We start from the raw sequence: 25,876 nt of genomic DNA, 5'->3' as shown, positions 1-25,876 counted from the left end.
ATTTTGGGAATTTCTTATAAATTCAATCAATTGAGCAGGTACAGGTGCCGAATTGCTCAATTTCTGAGCAAAATTGGCAAAATTGGGTGACATTGGTCACAATCAGGATCAATTTGCAAGAAATTGGATGTCGAAATTTGGGGCTTTTGATGTCATTGTGCAATTAAGCACTCATACATGCTGTATGATGTGAGAAATCGCACATTTGGGCAAAATTGCAGCAAATTGCAGTGCAAATCAAGGGGCTTTTGTGCCGATTGGATTGATTTGCATGCAGGCAATCGCAGTTGATGCTTTGGGCAATGTGTTGATGCCTGACAAGCACTCAATGTGCCTGTAAATCAAAGGAGTTTCATGTATTTGATGTATATGTGGCCAGGGGGAAGCATCGCAAAGACTCTGGATGCCTTCATGTGCGTCAATGTACCATGTATGATCAGCAATTGATCTTAAATCAAGGGGCTTTTCAAGTTCGTATGCTTGTTGAGCTTGGCAAAGCAGCAAACAAGACATTTATGCCTTGAATCCTCAGAAATCAGCTTGCAGTCAAGGGGCTTTTGCCCAATTTCTGTTCGGGACTGTTGTATGCAGTGTTCGGGACTGTAAAAGTCTGATTTTCACTCATTTGGACAGCCATAAGAGCATTTATTGCTACTATACCTGCTGGTACAGATTTGGCACAACTTTGTGCAAGTTTTGGCATGGCTGTACACTGATTTGAGTGAGGAAAAGGTTCAATTTCAGTTGCTGTACTTGCCGGTATAGGTTTGGTATATCATTTATGAGCAATTGGTACTGTTGTACAGTACTTTGGAAGGACAATAGAGCACATTTAAGGTGCTGTCTAAAATCTGCAGCAACCAGATTTTGATGATTTCATCACATAAAGTGGGAGAAAAGTTGCATTTGTGCTTCTGCAGTGGGAGATAAAGCTTGGGAGAATAACTGTGAGCACTTTGTGTGCTTTTGGTGCAGTGTTTGCACATTTTGCAGGAAGTCAGGCATTGACAGGTTGCATATTGCTATGGCAACCACAGGTGAGAGCTCTTCATTGCTTCACATCAAGAAGCTTGAAGGCTCACATAACTATGATATTTGGCAAACCCAGTGCTACAATGTGTTGCTCCAGAAGAAGCAGCACAAGCCTATCAAAGAAAGGGGTGTAAATCCCGCTTCTCTTACTGCTGAAGAGTGGGAAGATATGGATGAGCTGGCAAGATCTACTATCATGTTGTCTGTGTCAGACTTATTACTTTTCAGCATTCATGAAGAGAAGACAGCTTGGGGAATGTGGCAGAGATTGCAGGACTTGTATGCCCAACAAAGTGCCTCAAGCAAAGTGTATTGGTTGAAGAAACTCATAGGTCTTCAGATGAAGGAAGGGGCGTCTATGATAGCCCATCTAAATGAGTTTAATGGTATTGTCAGCCAGGTCATTAATCAAAAGTTGGCAATTGACGATGAGTTCAAAGCCACTTTTCTCTTATGCACTTTGCCAGAGAGTTGGGACACATTCAGGACAGCCACTAGCAATTCGCATGCTATGCTGTCATATGCAGATGTTGAGGGTGCTCTTCTTCAAGAAGAGATGAACAGGAAAAACAACTCTGTTGGAAAGTCCAATGCAATGAATGCACGTGGGAGATCCCAGCAAAGGGGAAAAACCCAAGAACGGGGAAGGAGCAAGTCTCGCTCCAAAAAGGATTTGGAATGCCATTATTGTGGCAAGAAGGGACACATCAAAAAGCAATGCTACAAATGGAAAAATGATCAAAAAGAAAAGGGAAAAGGCAAAGACAAAGACAAAGATGAAGCCAAAGATGTAAAGCCAAAGGGCAAAAGTGGAGTCAAGATTGAAGAAATCAATGTGTCACATGCAGGTGACAGTGAGGATGAGGTCCTATTTACGTCTTCACTTGATGCCCATTCACTTCTTACAGGTGGTCATGGTATGCACTCATGGATCATTGATTCAGGTGCCTCCTTTCATGTCACAGGTTGCAGAGACTTGTTTGTCAGGTATGCTGCTGGCAATGAAGGAGTGGTTTATTTGGGTGATAACCATGCATGCAAGATTCTTGGCAGAGGTGATGTGAGGCTTGTGTTTTCAGATGGCTCACAGCTTATGCTCCATGATGTCAGGCATGTGCCTGAGATCAAGAAGAATCTGCTTTCTACTGGACAGCTTGATGATGCTGATTATGTTACCACATTTGGTCGTGGAAAGTGGAAAATTAGTAAGGGCTCACTGGTTGTTGCCAGAGGCTCTAAGGTGGACACTCTTTACTTTATGCATGCAGGTGTTTGTCACCATGCTAATGTAAATGCAACCGAGCTAAGCTGCGCCCCGCCTCCTGCCTGCGCGACCTGCACACCAGCTCCCCCCCCCCCGCCATTGTGCTCTTGCCCCCCCCCCCCCCCCCCCCGCCTGCTTTTGTTCCTTCCCCCCCTTCGCCTGTTTTCTGCTGCGCCCCCCCCTTCGCTTGTTTTCTGTTGCGCCCCCCCTCCCTCGTTGCTGCGCTCCCTCCCTCCTTGCCCCCTCGCCCCCTCCCTCCTCGCCTCTTCGCCTTCTCGCCCCATCCCCTTCTTCGCCCATTTCGCCTCTGCATCGCCCCCTTCCGCCAGCTTTCTCCTCCCCGCCCCTCAGTCGTGCAGCTGCCGCCCCCCCCATGCTTTTACTTCGCCGTTTTTACCCCCCCCTCTCCTTTTCGTGCTGACCTCCGCCCCCCTAGGGGGTTTTGTTTCTTTTTTCCTCCGGTCTTCCGCCTTCCTGTGTGCAGCCCGTTTCTTGCAGGTTTTCTGCTTTCGCCTCGCCTACGCCTGAGCTTCAGACTCTGATGGAGACTCCTCCCGCCTCGCCTCAGAGGGACTCATCAGCAGCCCCCTCGCCCGCCCCCGAGGACACCCCCATCAGGCTTTCTCTTTCGCCGGAAGAGGAAGCGAGCCTCACCGCAGAGGTGGAACGCCTTCAGGCCCATTCCACCATCTGCCGTATAGTCGGCACTCGCCCCAGCAGAGGGGAGATCCGGGATCTTCTCCAGGCCCGCCTGCTTGCAGATGTGGGCAAGATCCTGGACGTACAGCTTCTGGGCCGAGGACATTATCAGATCGAGTTTGAGACCGCCCAGAGTGTGGCCAAGGTCCTTGCCATGAGTCCTCTTGACATCAGGGGTGCTTGGGCTTTCTTCAGACCTTGGCAGCATGGCTTTGATCCAGCAGCAGCTGAGCAGGGAGAGCGCCTTTTTCATGTTACAGTTTGCTTCCCTGGACTCCGCCGGGAGTATCATCCGCTTCTCTCTCGGCTAGGAGCATTAGTGGGCTCGGTACTCGAGACTGGCCCCACAACAGCTTCAGTGGTGGCCAGAGCAGCTGGGCTACCCTCCGTCAGAGTTTTGGTGTCTGACATCTCCTCCCTTCCTAAGGTCATTCAGCTACCTAGGATAGGGGGGGGATGGATTGATCAGAGAGTGGAGTTCTCGGGGCTCCCGAACCAGTGCTTCATATGCAGGCAAGTCGGCCATCTGGCCAAGGCCTACCCTCGCAGGAGACCTCGACCCTCACCACAACAGCAGGCCCCTGATGGCCCGCCCACAGATGCGGCACGGCAGGCTGCCTCCGGGACACCTGCTCAGGCCACAGAGACCTCAGAGTGGCAGCCTGGACCCCCCCCACCCCCACCCTCATCCCCTCCCAGTGCCTCACTTCCACCTTCGCCTCCGCCCGCCCCCGCTCCGGTCTCGGCAGCGGCTCCCTCTCCGCCCCCCTCGCCCCCCCCTCCTCCCCCCCCCACCCGCCTCGCCTTCCCGGGAGACCCTGGCAGTCCCCTGGCGTTCGCCCGCAGTCCGGAGGGCGCTGAGCACCGATCTCGCTTGAGCACCACAGAGGAGACCTGCCATGCCGATCCGAGCTTCACGGATATCATCTATCCGCAGTCGGCTGAGTCGCCTCAGTGTTAGACAGCGATCGGAGGCTTTCGGTTACGCTTTCACTCGGCTTTTTGGAGCAGAGGGCCCCCATGAGCCAGCACCCATCCGCGTTCATGTAGTGATACCTCCGGCCCGCGGGGAGGAGGCACTTGATTCAGCAGTGGCCTTCTCGTTCCCTCTCTGTGGCCCTTGTGACCGGGAGTGGACTCTAGAGCTCGCTATTAGCACTTTGAAGACTCGGGCAGTTGAGTTTTCACATCATGTGAGCGACCTGGAGGTGACATATGTGATAGGCCGGCTCCGGGAGCTGGCTCATTTTTTCTTGGATCCCGGGAGTGTGGATGCCTCAGGGATTCGTCACTTGGTCGTGCGTATAGTGGCAGACTTAGCACGCGACCCTGGATATGTATGTATACACGAGGTTGCTCTGTCAGAGCGGGAGGCAGTCGCCATGGGCCACAGCCACCACTGGCGCCTGATCCGGGATTCTTGCAGTACACCAGGTGGGCAGATTCGCAGCCGCTCGGATGGGGACTACTCTCCATCCAAGCCGCTTGCGAAGGCCCGCCGCACGGCTGAGACAGCATCTACCTCAACAGGTCATCCATGAGGATCATCTCATGGAATGTACAGGGCCTGGGCGGAGCACATTTTATACGCTATCGAGGTTGCTTGAGGCAGGAGCTTCAGAGATGCCTAGTTGGTGGCAGCATTGATATTTTGATGATGCAGGAGCACCACTTGGGTGAGAGCAGGATCCGGAGATATGGTTCGGTGATGCCTGGTAGATGGGATACCTTTTGTTCTGCAGGGTTTGGTCCTTTGGGTGGACAGGGAGGAGTTTGCATGGTCATTGCAGATGTATGGCGGCAGGCCATTGTGGATCGAGGGATCATTGTGCCTGGTAGAGCACAGTATGTCATTCTGAGGGTGCATGATGAGCTATTGGGCGTGCTCAACGTCTATGCGCCTAATCATGCTAGTGCCAGAGCAGAGTTCTGGATCCAGGTTACGGATGCATTGCCAGAGGCCGCACATTGGTGTGTCGGGGGAGACTTCAATATGCTTGAGGACCCGGCCGATAGGGTGGGAGGCAGTCATGTTACAGTGCACGGCACGGAGCTTGCAGCTTGGGATCGGTTTTGCATGACACTGAGGATCACTGATGCATGGCAGCATGGGGCTTTCTCCCGTTCTCAGGACAGTCTTAGTTTCTCTCGGTCGGATCGTCGACAGAGAGGGACTAATTTATCACGGATTGATCGCTTTTATGTGGGCGACTGGTTAGGGGAGCGAGGGGGCTCCGTCGGCATTCTCGCTGGCACCTCGTTTTCAGATCATGCGCCAGTTATCCTGACATGGGAGGAGAGGACACGGGAGCCCAGCTTGCAGTTGAGGATCCCAGAGAGGGTACTTACAGATCCGAGTCTCGCTGAGGACATTGAGAGGATCTGGCATGATAGTCAGTGCTCTGACCAGGATGCAGCAGGCCAGTGTGCCCAGGGACTCATCGAGCTTAGCTCTTTTCTGCACGCTGCAGCCTTGACACGGCTGGGAGAGATTCGCGAGAGGGAGCATCGGCTGAGACATAGCCTTGCCTCGTTACAGCGCCTCCAGGAGCAGCAGCCGGCATGTGAGTGGTTGGCGTCCCAGCTGAGCCAGGCACGCCAGGAGGTTAGAGAGGCAGAGGAGCAGAGACATGAGTTTTACTATCGTCGTCAGGCCTCTCAGTGGACGCAACTTGGTGATAGAGTGACTGGTGAGTTTTTTGAGATCACTAGACCCCGCCATGCTCGGGCAGGAGTCCGTCAGCTTGGTAGACCGGATGGTTCGGTGGCTACTGAGCCCGGGGAGATCAGAGCCATAGCCACTGCATTTTATAGAGACCTGCTTTCAGCGGAGCCAGCCACTGAGGACAGAGATGCTTGCAGACAGACTGTGTGGGCCCATGTGCAGAGGAGGGTCACAGATCGTATGCGTTCGGTTCTTGGTGCGCCTCTTTCAAAGATTGAGCTTGCCGAGGCCTTGAGGGTCCTGCCGCGACATAGTTGCCCAGGGGAGGACGGACTGACGCCGGCCTTTTTTATGCGCTATTGGGACCTTTTGGGGCCAGGCCTCCGCAGGGGCTTTCAGCATGTTTTGGACACTGGGGTGATGCCGCAGAGCTTTTCAGAGGGCTTGATCTATCTTATCCCCAAGGGGGAGGGAGTATCAGATGATATTCGGCATTGGAGGCCTATTACGATCCTCAATACTGTCTACAAGGTCTTAGCAAAGGCCTTGAGTTTGAGGATCCAGCCCTTCCTGGGGGAGTTGATTCATGCTACTCAGACAGGATTTGTCAAGGAGCGTAGTATCCTTGACAACATCTTTACTTTCTGGGAGGCGACGGCTAGGGCTAGATTTCTTGGCGAGGACTTGGTCGTGATGCTTCTCGATTTTGAGAAGGCATACGATAGAGTTGATTGGGGTTTCTTAGAGGGCACTATGCTTCGCCTGGGCTTTGAGCCAGGATGGATCAGAGGGGTGGCGGCTCTATATTCCACAGCTCGCAGCCAGGTGTTGATTGCAGGAGGACGGGGGCCGAGTTTTGAGCTGACCAGATCAGTCCGTCAGGGGTGTCCCCTCGCTCCCTTTCTTTTTCTCTTCTTTGCGGAGGCTATGAGCATGTATTTGACGGCAGAGGAGGTTGGTTTGAGAGGACTCCAGCTCCCAGTCCGGGGGGAGGACTTGCTTGATGCTGAGTTTGCAGACGACACGGGCTTATTTTGCATGGCCAAGAGGCCAATCTTCTTCGGGCAGAGCAGTCGCTCCAGGTTTTTAGTGCAGCTTCGGGAGCATTGATCAATTGGCGCAAGACAGTGGTCTTTTGGATCAGTAGTGCTCCCACTCCGGCATGGAGCCCAGACCCCGGTTTTAGATGGATTCCTCCAGGCACAGCAGTGCGGTATTTGGGATGCCAGATTGGCCTAGATTTGTCACCTGAGCAGCAGATTGCCCCGCTTCTTCTGAGCATTCGGAAGAAGCTTTTGTATTGGAGTACAGCTCGATTATCATTGGCTGGGAGGGTGGTGGTGGCAAATCAGGTGCTGTTAGCAACCATGTGGTACATTACGTCTTGCTGGATCTTCTCGAGCTCTTGCATCAGCCAGGTACAGAGGCTGATCAGGAACTTTCTGTGGTCTGGGCGGGACGGTCAGCCAGCTCGGGCAAAGGTTGCATGGGCAGTTATTACACTTCCGCTGGCTCAGGGAGGTTTGGGCATTATAGATCCAGTCGATCAGAGCAGAGCCTTATTGGGAAAGCTTATTGTTCGGGGGTTGCTTCCAGGCGGTGAGCCTTGGAAAGAGCTCCTCTTGCAGCGGCTGCTGCAGGCTCGGGCGCCCCCAGCAGGGGGCACTTGGGCACCAGAGATTCGCTGGATCTTCATAGAGATGAGGAGGACAGGCCTCAGTAGAGGATGGGAGGACAGATTTGCTTTGAGTCTCCTGAGAGCTTGGGAGCTGCTGAGACCGGGGCTCTCTCAGCGACCTCCTTCATGTGTTGAGGAGCGGGCCAGACAACCGCTCATCTGGAGCCCAGCGGTTTGCGCAGAGCAGGGTCATATGCTGGGTTCTCGGCCTCGTTTAGCGTGGGGGCCTTTAGCGGCAGGCCCAGCTCGTAGTTTTGGAGACTGGCAGGCCTTCTGCAGTCTCCCAGAGGAGATCCAGGTGGAGAGGCTGAGTCACTTCAGAGGGGGGTTGATTATGAGAGATGATATTCAGGAGGCACTCACAGAGGAGTGGTTCACGCCTCTCGAGCCAGTGACCCCACGGTGGATGGGAGCCTTTACACAGTTGGAGATCCTGATTGCTGTCAGAGCTTGCACTGAGGATGGCAGTTGCCTCTACTTTGAGATTCAGGATGAGGGCAGACTCCAGCGAGTGGAGGAGGAGTCGCCTTTGGTTGCAGAGTGCACCTTTCAAAGGATTCGGGTGGTGGCCACCGCTTCTCGGAAGTGGCATATAGACCCCGATCCTGCTGATGTGCTTCCGGATTGACGCATATGGGCATATGCAACGCGCCCCTTGGCCCGGCTACAGTGGGACCCCGGGGAGTATGAGTGGCACGATCCTTATGCATCCCTTGAGGCCACAGAGATTACCTTTTTCCAGTATACTGTTCAGCTGGGGCGGCATATTTTGACGGCGAGGAGGACGGTCTCTCCAGCGGCAGCGGGGCATTGGCGGCTTCAGGGACTCTCACAGGAGTTCCTGGAGGATTTTTGGGCTCGGCTCTGGGCTAGTCGACAGGCCCGCAGGATCTCGACTTTTCAGTGGCTGGTCGCCCACAGGGACTCAGCAGTTGGCACTTGGCTTGTTTACAGCGGTCTTCCGGCGACCTGCGTCCGATGCGGCCACCCTATGGAGACACAGAGACACTGCCTTTGGGATTGCCCTCAGGCCGCAGCAGATTTGGCTGCGGATGCTGCGTATTCTGGCTCCCCTCTCTCCAGAGGGTATGTTTACGTGGGGTGCCGCTGCTTGGTCGACTTCGTCAGGGCCTGCTATGGGCTATGAGATGGAGCAGGGCAGTCAGGCCATCAGATTTATTAGGGGCCAGCCTCGCCTGGTTCCGGCACCGGATTTCTCGTCCGCCAGCTGGACACAGGAGCGGGATTTACGATGGGAGCTTCTCAGCAGCCTCACCATCTGGTTCACCTGCTTTACGGCCTTTGAGGGGAGATTGGAGCCACCAGCAGAGACTGTACGTGGGATTTGGCAGGAGTTGATCCACACCCTGCGAGGACAGTATGACCGCATCCGGGGAGGATGAGGCGATCTTGCGGCGCCAGGCCTTTCACACCACTTGGCGTTGTGGCCCCTTCTACACCTTACACACGGGATCCCCCCGTTGGCACTACAGGCCACCTGTTTGGCTCTTCCCCCCCCCCCCCTATTGTATGATTTAGCCTCTCAGTCCTTTATACTGATGCTTGTATTTTGCAGCACCTAGGGAGAGTCTCCCGGGCTGCCATGCTGTATTCACTGCTCTGTTTCTCTTATGAGCAGGAGAGATCTTTTGTAGCCCTACGGGCGTTTTTTCTATAACTAATGAAAGGATCTTTTCTCGGAAAAAAAAAAATGCAACCGAGCTGCCGGAAATCTCTATGTGGCATAGCCGGTTGGGACACATGAGTGTCAAGGGAATGGAGCAATTGTCTCGTTTGGGTTACTTGCCTTCTCTAAAGTTTTCAAGTTTTCAGTTTTGTGAGCATTGTATATATGGTAGGCAACTACAGTGCCCCCACAAGAAAGCTCTTGGACAGAAAGATGCTCAGTTAGAGCTTGTGCATACAGATGTATGTGAGATGCCTCAGCTTTCTTTGGGAGGGGCAAAATACTTTGTGTCTTTTATTGATGATGCCACACGCAAGGTGTGGGTTTACCCTCTTCGTTTGAAGAGTGATGCATTCTCAGTGTTTCAGAAGTTTGTTGCTCATGTTGAGAATCAAACTGGCAAAACACTGAAGGCTTTGCGTTCCGACAATGGTGGAGAGTATATGTCCAAACAGTTTCAGGACTTTTGTGATGCTAAAGGCATCAAGAGGGAGCTCTCTACTCCTTATGATCCTCCACAAAACGGGACAGCAGAGAGGATGAACAGGACCATTCAGGAGAAGGTCCGTTCTATGTTGTCACATGCTGCATTACCTCATGGTTTTTGGGCTGAAGCTGTTATGACAGCCGTTCACCTTATAAACAGGTCACCTAACACGAGGCTTGGTGGGAAAGTGCCAGAGGAAGTATGGACAGGGAAGCCTCCGTCATACAAGCACTTGAGAGTGTTTGGTTGCGTTGCGTACGTGCACATACGCAGGGAAATGCGCACCAAACTTGATCCTAAGTCTCACAAATGCATATTCCTAGGATATGGTGACAGAGGTGAAATGGGGTATAGACTTTGGGATCCCGTGAATAGAAAGATTATACGCAGCAATGATGTCATTTTTGATGAAACATGCATGTATAAGGAGCCTACAAGGCAACAGGAGCCTGGCAGAGTCATCTTTGATGATGATGGACATCATAGACAACAACCAAGGGCTGTAAATCAGCCATTACAACAGCAAAACCAGCCCTTAAATGGTGCTGAAAATGGTCCAAATGGACAGCCAGAGATGGCAGAAGATATCCCTATGGATATACCACAGTTAGAAGAAATACCGGGCATGATATTTCAGCCTTATGGCATGGAACAGGAGCCACCAATGGGTGATATGCAGGCTGGACAGCAACCTGCAAATGATGGTCATTGGGTACGGAGGTCCACTAGACCCTCCAGAGCTCCTGACAGGTTTATTCCAGGGGTTGACTACTTGATGCTCACTGACTATGGGGAGCCCTCATGTTATAAGGAGGCTTTACAGAGGGCAGACAAGGCTCTTTGGGAGCGTGCTATGAAGTCAGAGATGGATTCTCTGCACAAAAATGGAACATGGAAGTTGGTGCATTTGCCTGCAGGCAAGAAGGTTTTGCCATGCAAGTGGGTTTACAGGCTCAAAGTTACACCTGATGCAAAGCCAAGATACAAAGCCAGGTTAGTGGCTAAGCGCTTCAAGCAGGAATATGGTGTGGACTTTGAGGAGATCTTCTCTCCAGTGGTCAAAATGACCACACTTAGAGCTGTGTTAGCTTTGGTTGCGCATGATGATCTGGACTTGATTCAGATGGATGTGAAGACTGCTTTTCTTCACGGTGATCTCCATGAGGAGATATATATGCAGCAGCCAGAAAGTTATGCAGTGAGTGGAAAGAAGAAGCTTGTATGCAAGCTGAAAAAGAGTCTTTATGGGCTCAAACAGGCACCAAGGGAATGGTATCATAAATTTGATACATTCATGAAATCACAGAAATTCAGGAGAAGTGACATAGATCACTGCTTGTACACCAAGAAAGCTTTGGATGGCAGTCTATTGATCCTCATCTTGTATGTTGATGATATGTTGATTGCCGGGAAATCTCGTAAAGAGATGGATGCCTTGAAGCATAGGCTGCATCAAACCTTTGATATGAAGGATTTGGGTGAGACTGCCTTTAAGTGGGAGGTTGTTGGGGTAAAGGCATAATGCCCACCCTTATAGTGTGTACAAGCCCATAAGTTATAGTACATAGTACACTTAGTACTTTTAATGTACAGTACTTTTAATGTACTAAGTGCACTATGTGTACTAGTGCAATATACATGTGTGATAGGGGAGTCACACACTCATATCTTCATGAGTTGACTTATCCCCACAACTCTCTCTCTCTCCCTTCACTTCATCAGAGAGGTGATAGAGAACAAGCAAATTCAGCTTGTTAAGATTCACACGGATGACAACCCGGCTGATCTGTTGACAAAGAGTTTGCCTCCGGAGCGGTTTGCTCATTGCAGACACTTGATGGGCATTGGATGAGGCCAGTTTCAGCCTTGATATGGCCTTGTATATTATCATGTACATGCTGTTTTTTCTTTTCCTTTACTTAAGGGCACTTTGCCTTTAAGTGGGAGGTTGTTGGGGTAAAGGCATAATGCCCACCCTTATAGTGTGTGCCCATAAGTTATAGTACATAGTACACTTAGTACTTTTAATGTACTAAGTGCACTATGTGTACTAGTGCAATATACATGTGTGATAGGGGAGTCACACACTCATATCTTCATGAGTTGACTTATCTCCACAACTCTCTCTCTCTCCCTTGTTCTCTCTGTGTATGTCTCCCACATGAATCTCTAACCCTAATTCTCCCATTCAGTTTATGGGATACAGGTCTTTGGTTTATAGAATACAGGTCTTTGCTTTCAGGTGGAAAACATGTCTTTGGGTTCATGTGAACAGGTTGTAGTTTTCTCGTGGTTACATGCAAGCTGTGGCTATAGGGAAGGACATGTAGTACGGTACACCCCTTCTGCTGTTTGGGAAAAGGTTTGAAGGATCCATAGTTGAGATCGAGAAGACCTTTGCAAAGCAGGGAGGTGTTGTACAGGTGTGCCTTCTCTATGGTATGCTGTGCTGTAATAACGAGAGTTCTCTTTTGGAAGTCCTGGGAACTATAAGGGATCCTATTGGTGAAGGATTCTACAAGTTGTACTTTGTACTCAAATTTGATCAAGTAAAGAAATACCGCAAGGGGCGCCGCTGCGTTTTGGGACCAATCGGAGTCCGTGTACTGTTTGCGGGAGCATGTTTGCACGAGCACTCTAGCTCCCCCTGTTTGTTTTCTTTTCCAGGGCCTCAAAGGTGTTGAAGTGTTTTGTGTGCGAGTGTTTGTTTCACCGCCCGTCAAATTTTTGAAGGCCTGTTTCAGATCCTCACAGAATAAGAACTTGTAAAGATGAGGTCATCAACATAGACCACAATGATAACAATCAACCCCCTCTCAAGGAGGATATAAAGGTTCGAATATGCATGAGAACGGCACAGGCTGAGCTTCTGAAAGAACTCATCAATCCGCTGGTACCAAGCTCGTAGAGCCTGCTTCAGACCATATAAAGCCTTCTTCAGCCCCGGTACACCTAATCCTGTTTGCCTAGAACAACAAATCCCGACAGCTGATCAACATAAACCTCCTGTGTAAGCTCTCCATTCAGGAAAGCCGACTTGACGTCCATCTGGAAAACGGGCCATCTATGATGTCCTGCAAGAGCAAGAATGGTGCGAATGATAGTCATCCGGGCCGTCGGAGCGAAGGTATAATCGAAGTCGACTCCAGGGCGCTGAGCATAACCCTTGGCAACCAACCTCGCCCTTGTGCTTGTCCAAGCTGCCATCAACTCGGAACTTCGATTTGAAGATCCAACGCACACCAATCACCTTACGCTACAATGCCCGAGGTACCAAAATCCAAGTGCCATTCCGTTCGATAGCATCCAGCTCTGCCTGCATAGCACGATGCCAAGGCTCATGTGAAAGAGCCTCGTCCACAGAAGTGGGATCAAAAGGACCATTAATGATAAGAGGACATAAAAGCATAGTTAACAAACATGTTGCCCTCATGAATTTGTTTCCTTGTAACTCTCGAAGAACGTCGGAGAGAACCAGGCAGAGGAGCAGAAGGAAGCTCACGTAACCCAGAATCACGAACTGTCTGATAGTACCATCCAGGCACAGATCTGCTCGAACTCGCCGGAGGAGGAGCAAAGTCATCATCATCGGACTCAGAATCCACAGCTGGAGGTGTAACAAAAGTAAAGGGAGGAGGAGGAGGAGGAGGAGGAGGAAGGAGAAGCTCACCACCCCCCTCTGAAGATGTAGGAGTCTCGTCGAACACCACATCACGGCTCACAACAACTTTGCCGGCTTGAGGATCATAAAGACGATATGCCTTGGACACAGTGCTATATCCGAGAAAAGGCATGCGCTGAGACTTCGAGTCCAACTTGGAGCGATGCTCCTTAGGCACATGAACATACGCCGCACACCCAAAATGTCCGAAAATGAACAACGGAGGGCTTCTCACCATGGAAAGCCTCATATGGAGTTTTATCTGGAAGAGCAGCAGTAGGAGACCTGTTCTGAATGTAGACAGCAATGGAAGCCGCCTCAACCCAGAAACGTCGAGGTAATGAAGAATGCTCAAGCATAGCACAGGCCATCCCCATAATGGTCCTATTCTTCCTCTCTGCAACTCCATTCTGCGATGGAGTATATGCTATAGTAAGCTGTCTCCGAATGCCATGGGTCTTGCAATATTGCTGAAACTCCTGGGATGTAAACTCACCTCCTCCTTCGATTCTTGAGAGCCTTGACCGAGCGACCGGTCTCTTTTTCCACCTCAACTCTCCAATCACAGAAGTGCTGAAAAGCCTCATCCTTGGTCTTCAGAAAGAAAACCCAAGTATATCTGGAAAAATCATCCACCATCACGAGCATGTACAACGCCTTACTCAAAGACGCGGTACTCATAGGACCACATAAGTCTGCATGAATGAGAGCAAGTGATGTCGAAGATCTGTGTGTTGCCTTCTTCAGAAAGGCGGCTCGGTGTTGCTTCCCCTGTAAACGAGAGGAACAAGCAAAAGATGGAGCCTTGATGGTCGGTAAACCCTCAACCAACCCATCCTTCGAAGCTCATTGTAGAAGTTGATAGCTCAAATGGCCAAACCGAGCATGCCAAAGAGTAGAAGAAGCACCAGAAGAAAGCAGAACGGTCAACTTGTACAAACCACTATCTTGGACTCCCTGAGCCAAGATGCTACCAGTCGCCTTATCACGAATGGTAATCTCATACGAGAAAAGATCACCTCCGCACCCTGAGCTGTAAGAGCACTCACTGACAAAAGGTTAAAAGCCAAATCTAGAATATACAGAACGTCAGAGAAGTACCTCTTGTCCTCGGAAGAGCGGAAGATGGGAATGGTGCTATGACCATTGTAACACGCGGAAGCTCTGGGAGTCTTCTTTCAGCCCTAAACACTCTTGGAAACCTTCTGATGCAAAAACGCACCATCTGATGCAAGAACACAAGTAGAGAGAGAGTAGAGAGAGAAAGTGAGACTTGCTGGAAATTCAGTATAATCTATGGTACAAAAAGGGTACATGTCTGCAGCCATGGGCTGCCTTCATAAAAAGGTGGTTAACACCAAAATCTGTCCCCTATGGGACCTCTAAGGATCCAAACCCCTAGTGGGATTGAATGAATAAAACATAGAGCAAGTGGCCCTATTTATATGGGTCTTTGGACACTCTTTATGCTGGCCGACTGCTGGTCGGCCAGTTCCATGTCCATACCAACTATTCAGCGCTGCCCGACTGATGGTAAATGCTGCCCGACTGGATCTGCTACTTGTGTATGATGCGCCTGCTGCCCACACTCTGCTGACGTCAGCCGACAGCTCTTCTGGCAGCCAGCATCCTCTGTCCTGCAGCCGACAGCCATCTGATCCATGCTTTGCTCCAAGTCCTGCTCCATGTCCACCTCAGATGCTACACCTGAAGCTCCTACATTCTGGTTCTACCTATCTTCTACTGGTTCATGGTCTTTATCTGTTTGCCTCTTCTGGACCTAGTCCTGAGAATGTCCATGGCATCTGTGATGCACATGACATCCCCCTCTGCTAAACTTGATGACGGGAATCCAACCTGCTCTTGGATGACTGTCATCATCCCAATCCTGTCCCGAAGTCCCTCTGTCATCATCCATCCCTGGCAAACCTTTTTCTTTGAAAACCCGGCCTGTTCTCCAAACCACTCTGTCTCTAATGAAGATCTATGCATCTGGTCTTCCTCTAGTCCACAATCCATTCCTGCCCTGACTCTGAACACCGTCTTGGTCTTCATTCCTGGAACTGAGTTTGGCACTCTCACATCACCCTTGGAGGATCAACCTCCCTTGGGACCGTTACCTGAGAACCTATCTGGCTCACGGAACTGCCATCCCCATCTGGCACTGTGGAACACCACCAACAAACCTCCTGGGAGTTCTTCCCGCTTCTGTGCTCCTCGCCTTGGGCTTCGAATCCGTGTACTTTCCTGTACCTTGGACCTGTACACCATCATCTGGGACTGATGCAGCGTTTAGCTTTGCTGAGCCTGATGCTCTGATACCAATGTAACACGCGGAAGCTATGGGAGTCTTCTTTCAGCCCTAAACACTCTTGGAAACCTTCTGATGCAAAAACGCAGGTAGAGAGAGAGTAGAGAGAGAAAGTGAGACTTGCTGGAAATTCAGTATAATCTATGGTACAAAAAGGGTACATGTCTGCAGCCATGGGCTGCCTTCATAAAAAGGTGGTTAACACCAAAATCTGTCCCCTATGGGACCTCTAAGGATCCAAACCCCTAGTGGGATTGAATGAATAAAACATAGAGCAAGTGGCCCTATTTATATGGGTCTTTGGACACTCTTTATGCTGGCCGACTGCTGGTCGGCCAGTTCCATGTCCATACCAACTATTCAGCGCTGCCCGACTCATGGTAAATGCTGCCCGACTGGATCTGCTACTTGTGTATGATGCGCCTGCTGCCCACACTCTGCTGACGTCAGCCAACAGCTCTTCTGGCAGCCAGCATCCTCTGTCCTGCAGCCGACAGCCATCTGATCCATGCTTTGCTCCAAGTCCTGCTCCATGTCCACCTCAGATGCTACACCTGAAGCTCCTACATTCTGGTTCTACCTATCTTCTACTGGTTCATGGTCTTTATCTGTTTGCCTCTTCTGGACCACCTAGTCCTGAGAATGTCCATGGCATCTGTGATGCACATGACAACCATGCACTGGCACGGAAGAAGAATCACCCAAAGTGATCTCGCCTGACCTGCAAGTGAAGTCCTCGAACCAATCTCGATGGGGTGTCATGTGAGCAGTAACACCGCTATCCACAATCCACAACCGTGGCTGAGAAGTCACAAGAGCAAGTATACGACGAGTACCTGCTAACAGAAGAATGCCATCATCCTTCTTAGTCTGAGACACCGCTGTAGAGGAAGAATTCTTTGCTACTTCATCCCGCTTCTTCTTGTGACACGAGGGCGATTTATGACCCTTCTTGCCACAATAATGACATTCAATGTCCTTTTTTTTTTCCCCCGAGAAAAGATCCTTTCATTAGTTATATAAAAACGCCTGTAGGGCTACAAAAGATCTCTCCTGCTCATAAGAGAAACAGAGCAGTGAATACAACAAGGCAGCCCGGGAGACTCTCCCGGTGCTACAAAATACAAGCATCAGTACAAAGGACTGAGGGGCTAAATCATACAATAGGGGGGGGGGGAAAAGCCAAACAGGTGGCCTGTAATGCCAACGGGGGGATCCCGTGTGTAAGGTATAGAAGGGGCCGCTGCGCCAAGTGGTGTGAAAGGCCCGGCGCCGCAAGATGGCCTCATCCGAGTCACCCCGGATGCGGTCATACTGACCTCGCAGGGTGTGGATCAAGTCCTGCCAAATCCCCCGTACAGACTTTGCTGGTGGCTCCAGTCTCCCCTCAAAGGCCGTGAAACACCGGGCCCTCCAGGTGAACCAGATGGTGAGGCTGCTAAGGAGCTCCCATCGTAAATCCCTCTCCTGTGTCCAGCTGGCGGACGAGAAATCCGGTGCCGAAACCAGGCGAGGCTAGCCCCTAATGAATCTGATGGCCTAACTGTCCTGCTCCATCTCATAGCCCATAGCAGGCCCTGACGAAGTCGACCAAGCAGCGGCACCCCACGTAAACATACCCTCTGGAGAGAGGGGGGCCAGAATACGCAGCATCCGCAGCCAAATCTGTTGCGCCTGAGGGCAATCCCAAAGGCAATGTCTCTGTGTCATAGGGTGGCCGCATCGGACGCAGGCCGCCGAAAGACCGCTGTAAACAAGCCAGGTGCCAACTGCTGAGCCCCTGTGGCACCCAGCCACTGGAAAGTTGAGATCCTGCGGGCCTATCGACTAGCCCAGAGCCGAGCCCAAAAATCCTCCAGGAACTCCTATGAGAGTCCCTGTAGCCGCCAATGCCCCGCAGCAACTGGAGAGACCATCCTCCTCGCCGTCAAAATATGCCGCCCCAGCCGAACAGTATACTGGAAAAAGGTGATCTCTGTGGCCTCAAGGGATGCATAAGGATCATGCCACTCGTACTCCCCAGGGTCCCACTGTAGCCGGGCCAAGGGACGCGCTGCATATGCCCATATGCGCCAATCCGGGAGCACATCTGCAGGGTCGGGGTCAATATGCCACTTCCGAGAAGCGGCGGCCACTACCCGTATCCTCTGAAAGGTGCACTCTGCAACCAAAGGCGACTCCACCTCCACTCTCTGAAGTCTGCCCTCATCCTGAATCTCATAGTAGAGGCATCTGCCATCCTCAATGCAAGCTCTAACAGCAATCAAGATCTCCAACTGTGTAAAGGCTCCCATCCACCGTGGGGCCACTAGCTCGAAAGGCGTGAACCACTCCTCTGTGAGTGCCTCCTGAATATCATCCCTCATAATCAACCCCCCTCTGAAGTGACTCAGCCTCTCCACCTGGATCTCCTCTGGGAGACTGCAGAAGACCTGCCAATCTCCAAAACTACGTGCTGGGCCTGCCGCTAAAGATCCCCAGGCTAGACGAGGCCGAGAACCTAGCATATGACCCTGCTCTGTGCGAACCGCTGGGCTCCAGATGAGCGGCTATCTGGCCCGCTCCTCAACACAAGAAGGAGGTCGCTGAGAGCCCCCCGGTCTCAGCAGCTCCCAAGCTCTCAGGATGCTCAAAGCAAATCTATCCTCCCATCCTCTACTGAGGCCTGTCCTCCTCATCTCTATGAAGATCCAGCGAATCTCTGGTGCCCAAGTGCCCCCTGCTGGGGGAGCCCGAGTCTACAGCCGCTGCAAGAGAAGCTCTTTCCAAGGCTCAGCGCCTGGAAGCAACCCCCGAACAATAAGCTTCCCCAATAAGGCTCTACTCTGATCGACTGGATCTATAATGCCCAAGCCTCCCTGAGCCAACGGAAGTGTAATAACTACCCATGCAACCTTTGCCCGGGCTGGCTGACCGTCCCGCCTAGACCAAAGAAAGTTCTTGATCAGCCTCTGTACCTGGCTGATGCAAGAGCTCGAGAAGATCCAACAAGATGTAATGTACCACATGGTCGCTAACAGCACCTGATTTGCCACCACCACCCTCCCAGCCAAGGATAGTCGAGCTGTACTCCAATACAAAAGCTTCTTCCGAATGCTCAGAAGAAGCGGTGCAATCTGCTGCTCAGGTGACAAATCTAGTCCAATCTGGCATCCCAAATACCGCACTGCTGTGCCAGGAGGAATCCATCTAAAACCGGGGTCCGGGCTCCATGCCGGAGTGGGAGCACTACTGATCCAAAAGGTCACTGTCTTGCGCCAATTGATCACTGCTCCCGAAGCTGCACTAAAAACCTGGAGCGACTGCTCTGCCCGAAGAAGATTGGCCTCTTGGCCATGCAAAAATAAGCCCGTGTCGTCTGCAAACTCAGCATCGAGCAGGTCCTCCCCCCGGACTGGGAGCTGGAGTCCTCTCAAACCAACCTCCTCTGCCGTCAAATACATGCTCATAGCCTCCGCAAAGAAGAGAAAAAGAAAAGGGGCAAGGGGACACCCCTGAACGGACTGATCTGGTCAGCTCAAAACTCGGCCCCCGTCCTCCTGCAATCAACACTTGGCTACGAGCTGTGGAATACAGAGCCGCCACCCCTCTGATCCATCCTGGCTCAAAGCCCGGGCGAAGCATAGTACCCTCTAAGAAACCCCAATCAACTCTATCGTATGCCTTCTCAAAATCGAGAAGCATCACGACCAAGTCCTCGCCAAGAAATCTAGCTCGGGCCGTCGCCTCCCAGAAAGTAAAGATGTTGTCAAGGATATTGCGCTCCTTGACGAATCCTATCTGGGTAGCATGAATCAACTCCCCCAGGAAGGGCTGGATCCTCAAACTCAAGGCGTTTGCTAAGACCTTGTAGACAGTATTGAGGATCGTAATAGGCCTCCAATGCCGAATATCATCTGATACTCCCTCCCCCTTGGGGATAAGAAAAATCAAGCTCTCTGAAAAGCTCTGTGGCATCACCCCAGTGTCCAAAACATACTGAAAGCCCCTGGCCCCAAAAGGTCCCAATAGCGCATAAAAAAGGCCGGCGTCAGTCCGTCCTCCCCTGGGCAACTATGTCGCGGCAGGACCCTCAAGGCCTCGGCAAGCTCAATCTCTGAAAGAAGCGCACCAAGAACTGTACGCATACGATCTGTGACCCTCCTCTGCACATGGGCCCACACAGTCTGTCTGCAAGCATCTCGATCCTCAGTGGCTGGCTCCGCTGAAAGCAGGTCTCTATAGAATGCAGTGGCAATGGCTCTGATCTCCCCGGGCTCAGTAGCTACCGATCCATCCGGTCTACCAAGCCGACGGACTCCTGCACGAGCATGGCGGGGTCCAGTGATCTCAAAAAACTCCCCAGTCACTCTATCACCAAGCTGCGTCCACTGAGAGGCCTGACGACGATAGTAAAACTCATGTTTCTGCTCCTCTGCCTCTCTAACCTCCTGGCGTGCCTGGCTCAGCTGTGACGCCACCCACTCACATGCAGGCTGCTGCTCCTGAAGGCGTTGTAGCGAAGCAAGGCTGAGTCTCAGCCGATGCTCCCGCTCGCGAATCTCTCCCAGCTGTGTCAAAGCTGCAGCGTGCAGAAAAGAGCTAAGCTCGATGAGTCCCTGGGCACACTGGCCTGTTGCATCCTGGTCAGAGCACTGACTATCATGCCAGATCCTCTCAATGTCCTCAGCGAGACTGGGATCTGTAAGTACCCTCTCTGGGATCCTCAACTGCAAGCTGGGCTCCCGTGTCCTCTCCTCCAATGTCAAGATAACTGGCGCATGATCTGAAAATGAGGTGCCAACGAGAATGCCGACGGAGCCCCCTCGCTCCCCTAACCAGTCGCCCACATAAAAGCAATCAATCCGTGATAGATTAGTCCCTCCCTGCCGGCGATCCGACCGAGAGAAACTAAGACTGTCCTGAGAGCGAGAGAAGGCCCCATGCTGCCATGCATCAGTGATCCTCAGTGACATGCAAAACCGGTCCCAACCTGCAAGCTCCGTGCCGTGCACTGTAACATGACTACCTCCCACCCTATCGTCCGGGTCCTCAAGCATGTTGAAGTCTCCCCCGACACACCAATGTGCGGCCTCTAGCAATGCATTCGTAACCTGGGTCCAGAACTCTGCTCTGGCACTAGCATGATTGAACGCATAGACGTTGAGCACGCCCAATAGCTCATCATGCATCCTCAGAATGACATACTGTGCTCTACCAGACACAATGATCCCTCGATCCACAATGGCCTGCCGCCATACATCTGCAATGACCATGCATACTCCTCCCTGTCCACCCAAAGGACCAAACCCTGCAGACCAAAAGGTGTCCCATCTACCAGGCATCACCGAACCATATCTCCGGATCCTGCTCTCACCCAAGTGGTGCTCCTGCGTCATCAATGCTGCCACCAACCAGGCATCTCTGAAGCTCCTGCCTCAAGCAACCACGATAGCGTATAAAATGTGCTCCGCCAAGGCCCTGTACATTCCATGAGATGATCCTCATGGATGACCTGCTGAGGTGGATGCTGTCTCAGCCGTACGGCGGGCCTTCGCAAGCGGCTTGGATGGAGAGTAGTCCCCATCCGAGCGGCTGCGAATCTGCCCACCCGGTGTACTGCAAGAATCACGGATCAGGCGCCAATGGCTGTGGCCCATGGCGACTGCCTCCCGCTCAGACAGAGCAACCTCGTGTATACATACATATCCAGGGTCGCGTGCTAAGTCTGCTACTATGCGAACGACCAAATGACGAATCCCTGAGGCATCCACACTCCCGGGATCCAAGAAAAAATGAGCCAACTCCCATAGTCGGCCTATCACATCTGTCACCTCCAGATCGTTCACATGATGAGAAAACTCAACTGCCTGAGTCTTCAAAGTGCTAAGAGCGAGCTCTAGAGTCCACTCCCGGTCGCAAGGGCCACATAGAGGGAACGAGAAGGCCACCACTGAATCAAGTGCCTCCTCCCCGCGGGCCGGAGGTATCACTACATGAACTCGGATGGGTGCTGGCTCATGGGGGCCCTCTGCTCCAAAAAGCCGTGTGAAGGCGTAATCAAAAGCCTCCGAGCGCTGTCTAATGACGAGGCGACTCAGCCGACTGCGGATAGATGATATCCGTGAAGCCCGAATCGGCATGGTAGGTGTCCTCTATAGTGCTCAAGCGAGGTCGGTGCTCAGCGCCCTCCGGACTGCAGGTGAACGCCAGGGGACTGCCAGGGCCTCACGGGAAGGTGAGGCGGCGGGGGGGGGAGGGGGGGGCGAGGGGGGTGGAGAGGGAGCCGCTACCGAAACCGGAGCGGGGACGGGAGGAGGCGAAGGTGGAAGCGAGGCAGTGGGAGGGGACGGGGGTGGGGGGGGTGGGGGGTGAAGGAGGGGGTGCTGGCATCTCCTGGTCCTCAGTCGTCGCCGCAGGGGTCTCCTCCTGGAGGGGAGCAAAGCTGTTCCTCACGGGAACCCACTGAGGCTGAGACTGTGGCTGCTGCTGCAGCGGTCTCTGGGCGTGCTGTTGCGGCTGTCTCCCTCGGCGGCGCCCCTGTCCAGGCTGCCACTCCGAGGTCTCTGTGGCTTGAGCAGGTGTCCCGGAGGCAGCCTGCCGAGCCGCATCTGTGGGCGGGCCATCAGGGGCCTGCTGCTGTGGTGAGAGTCGGGGTCTCCTGCGAGGGCAAGCCTTGGCCAGATGACCGACCTGCCTGCAAATGAAGCACTGGTTCGGGAGCCCCGAGAACTCCACTCTCTGATCAATCCATCCCCCCCCTATCCTAGGTAGCTGAATGACCTTAGGAAGGGAGGAGATGTCAAACACCAAAACTCTGACAAAAGGTAGCCCGACTGCTCTGGCCACCACTGAAGCTGCTGTGGGGCTAGTCTCTAGTACCGAGCCCACCAATGCTCCTAGCCTAGAGAGGAGCGGAAGATACTCCCGACGGAGTCCAGGGAAGCAAACTGTAACATGGAAAAGGCGCTCTCCCTGCTCAGCCGCTGCTGGGTCAAAGCCATGCTGCCAAGGTCTGAAGAAAGCCCGAGCACCCCTAATGTCAAGGGGACTCATGGCAAGGACCTTGGCCACGCTCTGGGCGGTCTCGAACTCGATCTGGTAATGTCCACGGCCCAGTAGCTGTACGTCCAGGATCTTGCCCACATCTGCAAGAAGGCGGGCCTGGAGAAGATCCCGGATCTCCCCTCTGCTGGGGCGAGTGCCGACTATACGGCAGATGGTGGAATGAGCCTGGAGGCGTTCCACCTCTACGGTGAGGCTCGCTTCCTCTTCTGGCGAAAGAGAAAGCCTGATGGGGGTGTCCTCAGGGGCGGGCGAGGGGGCTGCAGATGAGTCCCTCTGAGGCGGGGCGGGAGGAGCCTCCATCAGAGTTTGAAGCTATGGCGAAGGCGAGGCGAAAGCGGAGATCCTGCAAGAACCGAACTGCACACAGAGAGGTGGAAGACGAAAGCCAGAAAAAAAAAACCCTAGGGACGGAAGTCAGCAAGAAAAGGGAGGGGGGGTGAAGCGGCAAAGGAGAAGCCCTAGGGGGAGGGGGGGCGGGAGCTGAGCGCAAGAGGGGTGGGGTGGAGAAAGAGCTGGCGGAGGGGGGGGACGGGGCGCTGCAGAGGGGAGGTGGGTGCGAAAGAGGGGGGGCGCGAAGGCGAGGAGGGGCGGCGGACAGTGCAGCGAGGGAGGGGGGCGCGAAGCGAAGGCAGGCGGGGGGGACAATAGGAGGGGCGGCGGGCAGTGCAGCGAGGGAGAGGACGCAGTAGCGAAGGCAGGCGGGGGGGACAAGGGGAGGCGCGAGGAATGAGGGGGGGCGCGAGGGGACGAGCAGGTAGGTAGGCGGGGGACGCAGGTGTGCAGGTAGCGCGAGCAGGGAGGGGCGGGAGCTTCAGCGAGCAAGTTCGATCAGCCAGCGAGTTAATGACATTCAATGTCCTTGTTCTTAGAAGATTTACTGTTGTCTTTATCCTTGTTGGAATCCTTGGAGTTCTTGACAGAGATCCCTTTTCCTTTATTTTGTTGATTCTTCCCTTTATCTCGCGCTGCCAAAGCTCCATCAGGGCCACCAGAGGTGCCGGTCCGCTTCTCAAAGCGAGACTCAATCTGCATAACGGAGGGGAGAACTTCCTCCCAAGTAACTGGAACAGGACGAGGAGAAGAAACAAGAGACTAAAAGTATGCATCAAACCTCTCTGGAAGCTTGGAGAGAAGCCGAATAGCCATGTCCTCTCTAGAAATGTCCTTGCCACAAACAGCAAGCTCGTCCCGGAGATCTTTCATCTTCGAGATGAAAGCAGATAAAGATGGAAAGGCAAAAACTGATAAGTTCATAAGTTGCTTTTCCAACGCCAAAATCCGACCCGAAGACTTAATCACGTAGAGATATGCAAAAGCCTTATGTGCAGCATCTGCTGTACACACATGAGAGAGAACAAAATCCTGACAGTTCAACATCGAAAAGGAGAAAACGCGACGGTCATTCGCGACGGTCATTCGCCTACCAAATATCAATCTGTGCCTGAGTCACACCACCGAAAGCAAGGGTGGGAGGGGTGGCTTTGGCCGATGTAACAAGCCAATCCCAAAGATCCACGCCACGCAAGGCCGATTTCACCTTCACCTTCCACAAGGTGTAGTTGGAACCATCCAACTTTGCAGACTCAGAGAACATATGAAGAAAAGTCAGAGCAGCCATCACAAAAGCTTGGGCTCAATCTCAGAAATACGCACAATCTCAGAAGAAGAAGTGTCCTCCACAGGTACCAAGGGTGTCACCAAAGCCCGAACCACCACAATCCCCCTCTACAATAGGGAATGACCACCCGAGAGGAAAACGCAGCAAAAGAAGGGTTGCTGTCCTGAAAAAAACAGCCCGCCTGTATCCAAACTCCACGCGCAATGAAATGCTAATCAGAAAATTACCTGATGGCTACAAGCGGTGAAGCCCATCTGAAGAGGAAGTGCACAGAGCGGAAGCAAAGGAGCACTAGAGTAAGCATGATTACTGTGAATCCAAGGAAGTTTTTATTTTACACAAACTAGATCTGTCCAGTATGTCATGATCGGTTGGCATATTCAACAAGGCATGCATAGGGCACGTTCATTCAGTTCACATGCTGTTTTAAAAAAAATTTAAGCATAGCTTACCGGCTACAATGACGACTGCCGTGGCAAGATCGCGGCCGAGGCGAAGGGACATGGACCAGAGCAGGTGCAAGCTGCGACGGGGTTCGGAGCCGAGGGCGGACAAGCCGAGGGCGCCAACGCCTAGGCCAAGGCCGATTGCAGCGGCCACTTTGAGCCTGGGGAGCCATGGCGGTGCCGCCGCGTGCCCCCTGTTGGAGGAGGAGGCGAGTGAAGAGAAGGGCGCTGTGAACTTTGGTGGATGGCGAACGACGAGGAGGAGCCGCGCGAGCTCCCCTGCGCGTTTGTTCATGGTACAATGTGAGGCTTCCTCGCCAACAGAAGTAAAATAAAAGTCACTTCTCTCGTTGACAACTTGGCACTTTCCTGACTTGTCCGGCCAGAAACGGAAGATTTTAAAATGTTCACAAACGGGCGGCGGACACCGGGACAACACGTGGGCGACTTCCTATTCACACGTGGATCGTGGCCACGTCTTCTGCCCGCCCGAAGTGGCAACTACCTATCCGTGGAGTGTGTTCCCCTTTTCTTTGCAACCATGTGTACGTGTGTATGTAGAGACAAGCATGCCCGTTTTTTAGCATTTTGGCCGTAAAATACTTGCAAATTTTTAAAATGACCGTCAAACGTTACACTAAAACACAAAAAATCTTGCTATATCTCACCAAACCCGTCAATTTTGAAGGGCAAGGGAGCCCATCAAAAATCAAGACTGCGAGCAAGTACGTCTCACAAATCGTTACATGATATGTTTTCCTTGGGCCATATCATATCACAAATAAGGAAACAATACAAATACAATCTTAATCAACTAGCCTTAAAATATCATGGATGCACATATAAACAACATTCACATGTGGCAAATATCATAGTTGTCTCTCCTTGGATAAGTAGGCAAGCATGTTTTGCACCAATTTTGAATATGAATATAAAGAGAACAAGTAGTCACAACATTTTAAATAAGTAGGTAAGCATGTTTTGAATAAAAAGAGAACAAGCAATCATATATGGAAATATTGAAATGTAAAGCCAAATCTTTAAGGTGAAAGGAAGTAGATTATCACCCAAGAATAGCACCTCACTTGCAACCATCCAATAGAAAACTATGGTTACAACCTAGATATACAATTGGGTACGTAAGCTTTATAAATGCCACCACCCAGTTGGTATCCTGTCGGGTCAGTATGTTTACAAAGTAAAAGATGTTTAGTTAGTGAAGACAAAGTTATACAACCATTACATAACTAAAGACAATAAAAGTTACAATCTAGTGAAGAC

General features: G+C 52.1%; 1 protein-coding gene across 1 annotated transcript in view; it reads right to left on the bottom strand.

The window, feature by feature from the left end:
* The window catches only part of ATH9 (ABC2 homolog 9), a 77,230-nt gene extending 52,306 nt beyond the window's left edge, over positions 1-24,924 (bottom strand). Inside the window, exon 1 of the mRNA XM_086824648.1 lies at positions 24,602-24,924. Coding sequence (XP_086680774.1) covers positions 24,602-24,890 — 289 coding nt within the window. The 5' untranslated portion in view covers positions 24,891-24,924. The remainder of the gene's footprint in view (positions 1-24,601) is intronic.
* Between the last annotated feature and the right edge of the window lie 952 nt (positions 24,925-25,876).

Source organism: Cibotium barometz, chromosome 31 (genome assembly GCF_041138505.1).
Source record: "Cibotium barometz isolate CiBa-2024 chromosome 31, ASM4113850v1, whole genome shotgun sequence".
In the NCBI taxonomy this organism is placed as follows: Eukaryota; Viridiplantae; Streptophyta; class Polypodiopsida; order Cyatheales; family Cibotiaceae; genus Cibotium; species Cibotium barometz.
The sequence above is the reverse complement of the archived record's forward strand: the minus strand, read 5'-3'. Positions and strand labels throughout refer to the sequence as shown.